This window comes from Pyrus communis, chromosome 1 (assembly GCF_963583255.1).
Source record: "Pyrus communis chromosome 1, drPyrComm1.1, whole genome shotgun sequence".
Classification (NCBI taxonomy): Eukaryota; Viridiplantae; Streptophyta; class Magnoliopsida; order Rosales; family Rosaceae; genus Pyrus; species Pyrus communis.
In genome coordinates, this window is record NC_084803.1 from 22,797,779 (window position 1) to 22,811,002 (window position 13,224).

General features: G+C 37.1%; 2 protein-coding genes across 2 annotated transcripts; one reads left to right on the top strand and one right to left on the bottom strand.

The window, feature by feature from the left end:
* Positions 1 to 244: 244 nt before the first annotated feature.
* LOC137734891 (pentatricopeptide repeat-containing protein At5g65570) lies at positions 245 to 3,385 on the top strand. Its single transcript, XM_068474210.1, has one exon. The coding sequence runs from the start codon at positions 285 to 287 to the stop codon at positions 2,430 to 2,432; it is 2,148 nt and encodes a 715-aa protein (XP_068330311.1). The 5' UTR covers positions 245 to 284; the 3' UTR covers positions 2,433 to 3,385.
* LOC137734900 (probable 1-deoxy-D-xylulose-5-phosphate synthase 2, chloroplastic) lies at positions 3,088 to 6,667 on the bottom strand. The gene is made up of 10 exons (XM_068474221.1): positions 6,509 to 6,667; positions 6,190 to 6,351; positions 5,899 to 6,063; positions 5,618 to 5,768; positions 5,208 to 5,479; positions 4,842 to 5,115; positions 4,453 to 4,760; positions 4,066 to 4,347; positions 3,702 to 3,986; positions 3,088 to 3,601 (listed from the first exon to the last, which is right to left on the bottom strand). Exons 1-10 carry the CDS (start codon positions 6,602 to 6,604, stop codon positions 3,455 to 3,457), a joined length of 2,142 nt encoding a protein of 713 aa, XP_068330322.1. The 5' UTR covers positions 6,605 to 6,667; the 3' UTR covers positions 3,088 to 3,454.
* Positions 6,668 to 13,224: the final 6,557 nt, after the last annotated feature.

The following is a 13,224-nucleotide window of genomic DNA, read 5'->3' on the forward strand; positions in this document are numbered from 1 at the left end:
CTTCTCTTCTCTCTTTGATATTGAATTATGAGTTTACAATCAACGGATGAACCTCCTTTTATAAATTTTTTCATTTGAGAGAATAATGTAGCAACACTATTCACTTTATTCAATTTTTTTCAAATAAATAGTACATAAAGTAATCCATCTCATTTTTATTCAAATGACTAGTAAAGAACTATTCATGTGATGCGGACCATCCACATATTGCATTACAACAAATCAGCATAATTTTCCTCAACTTTGAAAGTACGGGTAGTGAGTCTTAATTTGCACCCGTAAATATGGCTGTTTGGTTGCCCAGGCTTTCAAATTTGCTCATATCATTTGAAATGAACTTACCAAGAAGACTAAGCCAACTGAACCACCTCAACAACCTCACATCTTCTTCTCAATCCTTCACTGAGTTTTACTCTTCTCTGATTCAACAATGCATACACACAAGGTCGTTGATGGACGTTGGAATTGTTCAGACCCATATGATCAAATCCGGTTGCATTCACCTCTCTGTAGGCAACAAGCTCGTCGATGCGGGCTTGAAGTGTGGGAACATTAGCTATGCACGCGAACTGTTTGATGAATTGCCCGAGAGGCACGTTGTCATATGGAACTCGATGATATCTTCTTATGTTGGCCGTAAAAAAAGTAAGGAAGCAATTGGTTTGTATGAGAAGATGGCATTGGATGGAGTTTTCCCAGATGAGTTCACGTTTTCGAGCGTTTTCAAGGCTTTTTGTAATCTGGGACTTGTGAATGAAGGGCGGAGGGCTCATGGGTTGGCAGTGGTTTTAGGTCTGGAGGTGTCGAACGTGTTTGTTGCTAGTGCTCTTGTTGATATGTACGTGAAGTTTGGGAGAATGAAAGATGGGCGGTGGGTGGCTAATCGTGTTGTGGATAAGGATGTTGTTTTGTTTACAACGTTGATTGTTGGTTACTCTCAGCATGGTGATGATGGCGAAGCTCTAGATGTTTTCAGGAACATGATCAAGGAAGGAATTAAGGCTAATGAATATACTTTTGCTAGCATCTTGATCTCTTGTGGGAATTTGGATGATTTATCTAATGGTAAAGTGGTCCATGGTCTTGCTATCAAGTCGGGTTCTGAACTCGCTGTGGCTTCACAGACATCACTTCTAACTATGTATGCTAGATGTGGATTGATTGATGATTCTCTAAGGGTTTTTAAAGGGTTTCTGAATCCAAACCAGGTAACTTGGACATCTCTTATTGTGGGTCTTGTAAGAAATGGAAGAGAAGAGTTGGCTTTGACAAAGTTCAGAAAAATGATCCGCAGTTCAATAGTTCCGAATTCTTTCACATTATCTAGTGCTCTTCAAGCATGCTCAAGCCTTGCTATGATCGTTGAAGGAAAACAAATCCATGCTATGGTCACAAAGTTTGGATTGGACAGAGACATATATGCTGGTGCTGCTCTTATTAACTTGTATGGGAAATGCGGAAGTACAGAAATGGCAAGGTCTGTTTTTGATGACTTAATCGAAATTGATGTGGTATCCATGAACTCCATGATATATAGTTATGCCCAGAATGGATTTGGACATGAAGCACTTCAACTTTTCAATGGAATGAAAGACTTGGGACTTGAGCCAAATGAAGTAACAATTTTGAGTGTTCTCTTGGCATGCAACAATTCAGGGTTGGTTCAAGAAGGCTGCCAAATCTTTGCTACTGTTACGAATAATCATAATATTGAGTTGACAGTAGATCACTATGCTTGCATGGTTGATTTGCTGGGGCGTTCTGGGAGACTTCAAGAGGCCGAAGCACTAGTGAAACAAGTCAGGAATCCAGATGTGGTATTATGGAGAACACTGATTAGTGCATGTAAACTTCACGGAGAGATCGAGATGGCAGAAAGAGCTTCTAATAAAATGCTTGAACTTGCTCCAGGTGACGGGGGTTCTCATATCCTGTTGACAAATGTTTATGCTTCAACTGGTAATTGGAGTCAAGTCATTGGGATGAAAAGCACACTGAGGGATATGAAATTCAAGAAGAATCCTGCAATGAGTTGGGTTGATGTAGACAGGGAGGTTCACACTTTCATGGCTGGAGATTTGTCGCATCCAAGATTGAGAGAGATAAATGAAATGTTAGAAAATTTGACGGACAGGGTAAAAATTTTGGGTTATATTCCTGATACAAGATTTGTGTTGCAAGATTTGGATGAGGAGCACAAGAAGAGGTCTTTGCACTCTCACAGTGAGAAGCTAGCTATTTCCTTTGCTCTGTTGATGAGTAGTAATAAGGATACTGTTATCAGGATATTTAAGAACCTTAGAGTATGTGGGGACTGTCATTCCTGGATAAAATTTGTCACCAAAGTTGTTGGGAGAGAAATAATCGCTCGGGATGCTAAGAGATTCCATCATTTTAAGGATGGATTTTGTTCCTGTGGAGACTATTGGTGAATACAAATTATACAATTCAGATGTATACAAGGCTCCATTGTGTAGTTGTCGATTTTACTGTTAGATTGGCAAGGTTATTGATCTTGTCTTCTGATTGATTGGCTGTAACTAATCACTTTGAGTTCCCTGTGTGGGAAGCTGCTCCCACATGATTGATCTTCATCCTAGATAGGGCATTAGTTCTTTCTCTCGTTCTTGAATCGATTGGAATGAATGCATATTCTCAGTATTTGAGTATTCAAGGATGCTGAACATCAGGTATGTACTTAAATTACAAAATGATTTGTGGCTCCTAGTTGACATAGCAAAACTGATATGAAACCTTTATGGTTCCTCGTTGGAATAGTAATATTAATATGAAACTTAATTGCTATCCTAGAATTGTAGCAAAATTGATATGAAACTTAATTGCTATCCTCGATGTGTTTGCTAGGAGCGTATTACACCTATGGATTATTGATGACAAAATTCCTAAACCTTGTTTTTCTAATTAACTAGTTGTCAGTTGATCAACAGTTGCATTTCAAGCTATAGACCAATTATTTTGTACACATGGTTGGTCTTCACTGCTAATTGCGGGTGAGGACCTCTGTAGAATGCTGTTTAATGTAGAGATTAGCCAATTGCCAATTAATTATACAGCTGCAAAGATGAGTTTCGGAAGAGTAATCATATGTTGCACACACCAAATGTGATTAAATTTTCAAACTAAAGAACCCCATTTATAAGCAGTAGGGTACATGAGTGAAGAACTCTCTGCATGAAAAAAATTCTTCTGTTTGTTTCAAGTTTCACACCATGCATCCTTCAATATAATACAGTTGCTAACAACATAAGCACTAATTATGCACTGATTGTTCTATCTGATACCTAAATGGGTCTTGTACCATAATACATGAGCACCCCAAATATGCTCTGTGTAGTTTGGTTTTTGACATTCGTTTTTTTTCAAACCAAGATAGCCAAAGCTGCGAATTTTATGAACAGTTACCATGGCAACAAAATTAAGTCCACTTGTGCACTCACTTGAAGTGAAGAGCTTCTTTTGGCCTCCCCAACAGAGATAATACCGTGGCTGAGATATGCCTTGAGGACAGCCCTGCTTCTTCAAGCTGATCCTGTGGTGCTCCATGATCAATGTATCTATCAGGGAGTACCATTGCTCTCAACTGCAAAGAAAAATCCCAGAATTTTAGGGTCGACAAAGAGATAAGAGACCAAAAGAACAAAAATCAGTGATGTTATGAGAATAATAGGAAAATATAGTACCTTGAGCGGTCCATCTAGAATACCACTTAAACTTAGGAAGTGGGATACATGAGATCCAAAACCTCCGATTGAACCTTCTTCCACTGTAATAAGAATTTCATGATCCCTAGCCAATTGCTTGATTAGTTCGGTATCCAGAGGTTTGCAAAATCGTGCATCGGCTACTGTAACAGATATGTCCCTGGTTTTCAGGTTGTTTGCAGCTTTTACACATTGTTGAACTATGGAACCATATCCCAAAATCGCTACTCTACTGCCTTCCATCAATATTCTTCCCTTACCAACCTGTTCAATATTGGTCAACGAATTTCAGCTATCTATTTTGTATACTCACTTAATAACTTTGAATTTTTTTAATACTAACCTCGAGTGCGGTTCCTTTGTTATTAGCAGGGAGAAGTGCTCCAATACCATTGCCTCTTGGAAATCTGAAGCAGCTAGGTCTGTCATCTATGGCTGCTGCTGTGGCGACCATGTTCATCAGTTCAGCTTCATCAGACGGAGCCATTACCACCATGTTGGGCAAGCAAGCCATGTATGTGATATCAAATGCTCCACAATGGGTGGGCCCATCTGCACCAACCAAGCCAGCTCGATCCATTGCAAAGCGGACAGGTAGTTTTTGAAGATCTACATCGTGAATCACCTGTATACCCATTATAAATCATTAGTGCCATATGAAGCAGTGATTTTGTTGAAAACTTTAGATTTGAAAAGTAAACTACATCACCATTCCTTTCTATCAACTCACCTGATCATATCCTCGTTGCAGGAATGATGAGTAGATAGCACAGAATGGCTTCAGACCTTCTGCAGCCAAACCAGCTGCAAATGTAACAGCGTGTTGCTCAGCGATCCCCACATCAAAGCAACGATCTGGAAACTTCTTCTGGAAATAATTTAGACCAGTGCCACCGCCCATTGCTGCATGAATGGCTACAATCTTGTCATCTATTTCAGCTTCCTTAATCAGTGATTCAGCAAAGTACTGGGTATACGAAAGTGTAGGGGATTTGGTCTTAAATTGCTTGCCGGTTTGTGGATCAAACTTGACAACACCTGAAAATACAGGGAAATAAAATAAGGATCATCATAAGATTCCTTATCTGATTACTGGGATCATAAAGTTCTGACTCATACCGTGCATTTTGTCAGCTGCTGTCTCAGCTGGGGGATAGCCATTTCCTTTCTCTGTCATGATGTGGATTAAAACTGGCCCTGGGGCCGGCATGGCTTTCACTCTCTGGAAAATAGTGACTAAGTCTGCAACATTATGCCCATCCACTGGACCGATATAATATAACCCAAGCTCCTCAAAAAGAGTGGATCCAGAAGCGCTTATCATTCCCCTTGTGTACTCGTCTACTTTTGCTGCAACTTCATGTGTTTGGCCTCCAATTTGCTTTGTAATACTCTTCGAAAGATATTTTTCATAGTCAGGTTTTTTTAAATAAGTTGAACAGGTCAGAATAGGAAGAATCACAATTTGCAAGATTAAAGGTTTACTTTTGCAGCCTCGCGAAGTTTGCGGAACTGGGTGCTTGCTTGGAGCCTGGTCAGAGCACTGCTGAGGGCCCCAACGGGCTTTGCAGGGCCATCAAGAGTGGCGGTGGGTAAGGAGACTTGCTTATTGTCATTCAATATGACGATCAGGTTAGAATCAAGGTACCCTGCGTTATTCATGGCTTCGTATGCTTGCCCTGCAGTCATGGCTCCATCTCCAATCACTGAAATGATATTGTTATTCTTCCCAAGTAGGTCTCTTGCCACTGCCATGCCTGTCATAAAGTTTTCGAGGAAACAAAAGTCAGATGAAATTCGCAAATTATCCATTTACTGTCTTGGACTTGTATTTTAAAGTCGAGATTGAAATGGGGTTCTCGGTTTGGGAGGTGGTTAAGGTGAGAAACAGGTACCTAAACCAGCAGAAATGCTCGTAGAACTATGGCCTGCACCGAAAGCATCATAAACGCTCTCATCCCTCTTAGGGAAACCGGCAAGACCTGAAGTTTTCCTAATTGTGTGCATCTTGGACCTCCTTCCTGTAAGAATTTTATGAGGATACGCCTGCACAAGTAATTGCGTCTCAGAACTATTGAGTAGATCGGTACAATTCAACGTCTTTCGATCAATTACTCTAAGTTAAAACAGTATTTTCTTTTCAATCAAATTATTAATGAATGTTAATTTCTTGCACCTGATGACCAACATCCCATATAATCTTGTCGTCGGGCGTGTTGAACACGTGATGCAGTGCCACTGTCAGCTCCACCACACCTAAGCTTGAACTGAGATGCCCACCTGACTGTGAAACACTGTAAACAATATCTACCTTCAGCTCTGCTGCTAGTTGTTCAAGATCCTGTAGAAAATAAGAGCGTAAAAATCAACCGCTACAAGAAAACAGGGCATTTGTGACGAAATTATATTATATGTAACTTGATCTGTTGTTTTAGAAGTGAGTTTATTATCTGTGTTGCCAGCCTACCTCTGTGGAGAGATTCTTCATGTGAGCTGGGTAATTGACTGTGTCCAGCAATGGCGTGCCCGGTTTTTCACCAGAGAAATCGATCTTCCATCCATCCTTTCCTTTTCTGATCAACTTGCAGTCCTCACCATCTGAGTTACCAGCTGAAGCCTTAACACAAAGCTGCCACAAATGATAAATAAATAAACCATTGAAGCATCAGAAGAAACCATTCATGAATATATCCGAAACCCGAAAACGAAAGCAAAAAACAAAAGGGAAACGCGAAGAAGAACACAGCACGATAATATTGACATGTAATATTATTATTCCACTAAACCTGTTGCCTGCAACTGTGATTCAGTTTTGGAACTGGAGGATTGAGGCATGAAAACAGGTACTGATTTGGTCTAATGAATACGCCGGAGACTACCATTGCTGACCGAACCCAGCTCGGAGGAGGAGGAGGAGAGGAGGTTGGGAGAATTATGAAGACACGGAGAGGGGACAAGAAACAAGGTTATATAGTTGGTGATGCAACGGAAGAGGCACCTACATGACTGCTAGTATTCTACCCAAATTTTCTTGTCGGCACAGTTGCAAAAGTTACTCTCCACAACCTTCTCTACGTACTTATCTATTTTATTTGGGCGTCAATCCACAATCGAGCGCCAAAATTTCATATTTGAGACCCAATGATAAATGGGAAATTTTAAGGGGATAAATAAAATTATGTTCAAGGATTTTTATTAATTTTCTGAAAAAGGAAGATGATTTTTCATTTCCGTTTTCTTAGAAAAAGTCTTTATGGTGAGCCTTTTTTTTTTTTTTTTTTTTTTTTAGCGTTGCATGTGTAAAAAATAATGCATTGGTAGAAGAAATTAACACACATTTCTACACCAGTCATATCTGTAACAGATTACAACAGCAACCATGTCTTATTTCACTAAATAGGGTCGGCTATATGAATCTCGTGAGGTTTGATTATTAGTTGTGAGAATGTGGCGGAAGATGCCCTTTCTAGGATACAAGGAGGAATTCAAAATACCTTAGTGGAGCCTTCTCGTTCTACTATGAAATGTGCAGCCCAATCGCATAATCAAAAGGGGATTTTATTGGCAAGCTATGAAGAAGGATATTAGGAACTTTGTGGCTAAATGCAACATCTGCCAGCAAAATAAGTTTGAAACCATAGCTCATCTTGGATTGTTGCAACCATTGCATATCCCTCAGAAGATGGGGACTAATATTAGTATTGGCTTCATAGTAGGACTGCCCAATTGCAAAGGAAGATCTGTTTATTTTGTTGCTTTTTCCTGCCCTTACACTGCTGGCAGTGGGGCTCAAATGTTCATTTTTTTGATAATGTGTTCAAACTCCATGGACTGCGGAGTTTCATTGTGAGTGACAGGGATTCTGTGTTTATTAGTGCATTTTGGGGAGAATTTTTCAAGTTGCAGGGTTTTAAATTGTGTATGAGTTCTGCCTATCATCCTTATGATGGCCAAAATGAGGTTATTAATAGAAGTTTGGAAACATACTTGAGGTGCTTTGGAAGGGAGGGGGGACGCCTAAGAGATGGGTGCACTGGCTACCTTGGGTTGAGTAGCGCTTCAATACTTCTTATCATACATCCTTTAAGTTCACTCCTTTTGAACTTGTGTATGGATATTCACCACCGTACATTGCACCATATGAAGTAGGTAATGCAAGAGTAATTATGTGGAACAAAGTTTGGTGGAAAGGGATGGTATGCTATTGCTAGCTGTCCTTGGGCACAATTTGGAATTGGTTCAGAATAGGATGAAAATGCGAGCTAATAAAAATTTGACTCTCATTGCATGTAATAGTCTTTCTTATTTTTTATTTCCTGATAAACGCCAGAGTAAATCTACGCTTGTGTGAAATTAACAATTTTGCTTGCTTTATTGGCAAAGATATTATACTCACCTTTCATAATTTTCATTTTTTTTCTTCATAATTTTGATATGTTCTCGTTATTCTCTTATTCTTTTTCGGTTTTAATTTTTGTTACTGGTTGCCTCAATGCGTCCTATTGTATACAAAGCGATAAAGGGGACATTAATTAATAAAACCCGTGAACAAGTGCAGATGTTTTTCGACCCAAAAAAAAAAAAAAAAAAAAAAAAAAAAAAAAGGCATGTGAAACACTATTTCAAGTTGTGTACATTTTATTTGTTAGCCATATTTTTTTCAATTATTATTATTATTTCTTTTTTTGTTTGGTCGAACATGTAGCGATTTCGTACTGAAGTGAGTCACATGTATGCATAATACTACACTATATAGCTTTTAATAGGCCTTATGTTACACGAGAAATTGACAAGAACCTCACAAAGAACACAATTGATCTGATTTGTGCCCTTTTCAATTCATTTAGCACAAAACATATTTGTGTTGTAAACATTATTAAGTTTACAACACAAATATGATATTCCAATGAAAGGCATCAATTTCACACTTGCGTTAAAGAGCCTCATGCATTAGTGTCCTCCATGAAAGGCATCAATTTCACACTAGATGCCAATACCCTAGCAAACATTATGATAACAATGTCTACCAAACAACGATAAATATACAGGGCCCATGTTTAAATTTGAGATTCATATGCTCAATATTTTTGTTGTAAACATTGTTTGATTATATCATATGCTCAATATTAAACATTGTAAACATTATTAATTTTTGTGTTGTAAACATTGTAAGCATATTTGTGTTGTAAACATTACTTGTTAAACAATTTAGCAAGCATAGCTCAATTATTAAGTTTTACATATGATCTCACTGAATATTAAGTATTTATATATAAAAAATTCTATGATATTTCGAAGTATCCCATACTCCTGACTTTTAAAACATTAGATTTTTTTTTGACTAAATTTTTAAACCAAATTGTATAACCAAATGAAGTAGTTGTTGATCATTGAATTATTAATTAAGTGTCGATAAATGTGTTTATTTATCATTGATTACACATGATTTGTTTTGCAAATTTGGTTTAAAATTTTGATTTCTCTAGCATGTTATTCATATATACATGTTGGTTACTAGATTTTTTTTTTTTTTTTTATTTTAAAAAAATGTTGGTTATTAGTTAACCTAACAGCTTGGTGTCGTTTACCCCCAAAAAAAAATGAAAAAAAAAAAAAAACAGCTTAGTGTCAAGTGAAAGTTAGGTACCTGCTTATTCAAGTCATTGTGTAGTCTTATTCATCAGTAATGAGAAATCGTACTGCGTTAATTTCCTCGCATTAGTTCCGTATCTCTCACCATCTCACTCATGTTCCATGGCCCAACATGCATGGCGGCATTTGCTTTTCACATTATATGTCCCTCACTTGGCACGTTTTACCTGATTTGTCTTGAAATTGTCATTTAGTCTCATTTTATTCCTATGAAACTGGTTTTGTCCCAATTTGCTCTATGAAATGCTATTTTTGCCTCATTTTAGTCTCGGTTCACCTTATTTTCATCTGTTCCGTCAAATAAACGTTAAATTAAAGGGTAATATGGACATTTACTTTTGACACAGTTCTTTGCCTCCAACTTGCCGGCTAAACAATCCCAATTCCATTTTCAATAACTCTAATTCAAACCCCCGTCTATTTCTCTTGCGTATAGGTGTGGAGCTAAAGTTGCAGCTGTTGGAAAAGCAAGTAATGCATTGTGTTTTAAAAGCAAATAATTGGTTGTGTTTCAAAATCTAATTCAAGTCAGTCATTGAATCCCACAGTTGCAACTACAGCTACACATCAATCCCCAAGAGAGACAAACAAGAGTTTGAATTAGAGTTATCAACAAAATGGAATTGGGATTGTTTTAGCAGGCAAGTTCGAGGCAAAGAATTGTGTCAAAAATAAAATGTCCATACTACCTTTTAATGTCACATTTATTTGACGGAATTGATGAAAATGGCTAAACTGAGACTACATGAAACGAAAATAATAATTTCATGAGGCAAAGTGAGACAAAATCAATTTCGAAAGATAAAATGAAACTAAATGACAGTTTCAGTAGGTAAATGAATTATTAAGCCATTATTTTATACGGAGCAAAATATGAAGAGAATGCTTTTGGGCTATTTTCTATGATGTTCTCGGGATGGAATACTCCCAATTTTTAAGCATTGAATATTTGTTTAAAAATATAAAAATCAAGATCTGATCGTTATAAAACTTAGATTATTTTATGTTCTGGAGCGACATAAAATTTTTATGATTTTGGCACTATAAATTTCAATCAGACTGAATTGTCAGAGTTTTTGTCAGTACATTTGGTAAATTATAAAAGATATTAATAATTTTCATTTCCTGGATAAGGAAAGGAAGGTGTGAATATGCGGCCAACGACTTCAACTTAGTCGTTGATTTGTTATTAATAATTAGTGCAAGATTTCCATTTTATGATAATGATTTAAGTGACTAGTACAAAATTTTCCTGATAACTATGAAATTTTCTTTTGGAAATGAAACTTTATTAAAAATGATTAAGAATTTTAAAACGTTTGTGTTAAAAATAGTTAAGAAGTCACACGTTAAAAGAAACACTCTTTTATCATAATTAAAGAGCAAAACAATAGAAAAAACAGACAGAACGAGAGAGAATAGAGTAAGAGGAACTGCTGCCTTAACCAAGACTAAAGACAAAGGTCCGTTGCGAGGATTTTTTGTGTGTTTTAGCTTTAGCGACTAGGGTTTTTCCTCTCAAGCAAAAACGAAAAATGGTTTTTTCCTCTCAAGACAAGTAACGAATGACGGGATGTTTTGAATTCGTCATACATCTATTCAAGTTTGGTATTTGGTATTATTGACGTGACGCATTGACACTGATATTTTTCTCAAAAAAGGGAAAGAAAACAAGATTGGTATGTAAAAGCTTAAATTATATTATTAGCAGCTCCTCCTCCTACTCGGACGACTCTGTCGCATCCCCCAACTCTGGCTACTGGTTTCAGATACTCCATGACATATAACTGATGCCCTGTTTGGATTTTAATGGGTTATTCATTCCTAGTGGCAGATGATCAGCTGATATAAATTTTAGAAAAAAAACACAAAGATACACAGTTCTCTACTGGACAGGTGGTGACAAACTGAACAACTTGTATAATATGTGAATAAGGCTATTGCCACGTTTCATGTTAACAATACGACGTCGGTAGATATATTACTTATATATTTTATTATATTATTGACACAAAATATCATATATATAGTAATTGTGTATTAGTATCACAAAAATTCTTCTCAGCTAACTAGATTACCTTCATTCTCTTATATATTTTTTTTCTATTTATTACAAACCATGATTTTTAGGTATTTGATTATGGATTTCAAGTGAAAACTTACACTTCCTATTCCTTATGTTTAAGTAAATGCAAGAGAAAGTTAAGGAGTAAAATGATTCCCTTACACATGCTTTAGTGTACGCAATGAACTTGAAAATCAAGATGATTGTAATTCATATTTGTTAATGTTGGGTACTTTTAGGCCCACATAATGGTGCAGGCCAGGAAAGAAGCCATGAAAAAAACCAAGGGAGATTGAGAAGCCCAAGGCTTAAGGGGCTTAGAAGAGGTACCCTCGTGCGCTATAGCCAACCGCCTATGAGCTGAGCTCGACTAGCTCGACCAGGATATGTAAAGAGCTTTCAGACCACCAGGGGCATGGGGTTGGGTGACAGCTTTATAGCACAAGTTTCCAGGAATAGATCTACCAAGATGTCATTCAGGCTACGTGGCAACCCTCAGTCAGTGGCAAAGACCTAGGATGAGATGTAAAGGTGGTTGGAATGGCTCTCAGAGAGACAGAGTTGGATAACCAAGGCTGAGTGGAACGCTAGGCCCGTATCACTCTGACATAACACGCCATTTCAACTGCACACATGTCACTTCACCGTCGAATGTTAGGTTGATAGGTGGAAAAGGTGTCAGTATTAATTTTAGTCTACATAGGTGGTGCATTAAATGCCAAGTTAGGAAGACCCAAGGTTGAGGGGTTCATTGAGGGCCTATAAAAAGAGGTGGAAAACTCCTGTATTGGAGTCAAACTCTTGAAAGGAGAAAAAGTTCATGTATTAGCCAAACGCTAATTTTATGCTTGAAATTAATATAATCCAAGAAACACAGTGTATATAGCATATTATTGAGGGATAAACCACTTAAACCTTTGAGTCCATTTCATTTCAGTCCATATACCAAGCCCACCAAAGGTTTAGTATTTTAATTTGTTAACTTACAAATTTTGAGCGTTAACAATATTCCTTACAAGTAAACATGCGCTTAAACATGTGGGCTAACCTATGGTATGAATAATTTGTTATTAAGAGATAGGAATTAACAATTATTACTAAGATTTGGTGATATTTATTTTTATTTATGAGTGAGAGTCTCAAGATCAACTCACCTGGATTGCTAGGACGTAAAATATTTATCTTGAGTTCGATTAGTTAGAATTAACCCATTGTGTGACTAGCCTAATTCTCCCTCCCCTTAGAGCAACTTCATCATTATCCAATTGCCCTTGCATGTGGGTTGAACTACCCCCGACCCAAAAAAAAATCATCTCCACTTGTCACAAATGGGAGGGCGATTAGGCCAAAGGCAGAAACCCTTTCACTTGCCCTCCAATTGCCGCCTGGATTTCCGACGCTAAAAAAATTGAAAATTAAGGTTGTGCCATGTGGCACAATCTAGTGAATTGATTTAAACAAAATTTAGTAAATCAACGAGCTAGATTAATTTGGGGTAAAAAATCCAAAAAATTCTAAAAAAAAATACAAATGTTTTTTTAGCTAGACACTTAAAATTATACGTACCAAAGTTCAACCTTCTTCATTTGCCTTTTATTTTAATTAATTATGCTTGTTTCTAATATTATGCTTTGCATTGTATTTAAAATTAATTACTGGAGTTAAATACAAAGTTTTATTTTCAAGGAACTAACTTACTAAGTCCACACTTACAAGGCATAAAACTTAAAAAAGTATGTGAATAGTAATGACTCATACCCTTGCCCTTCCTCTTCTCAAATGGGT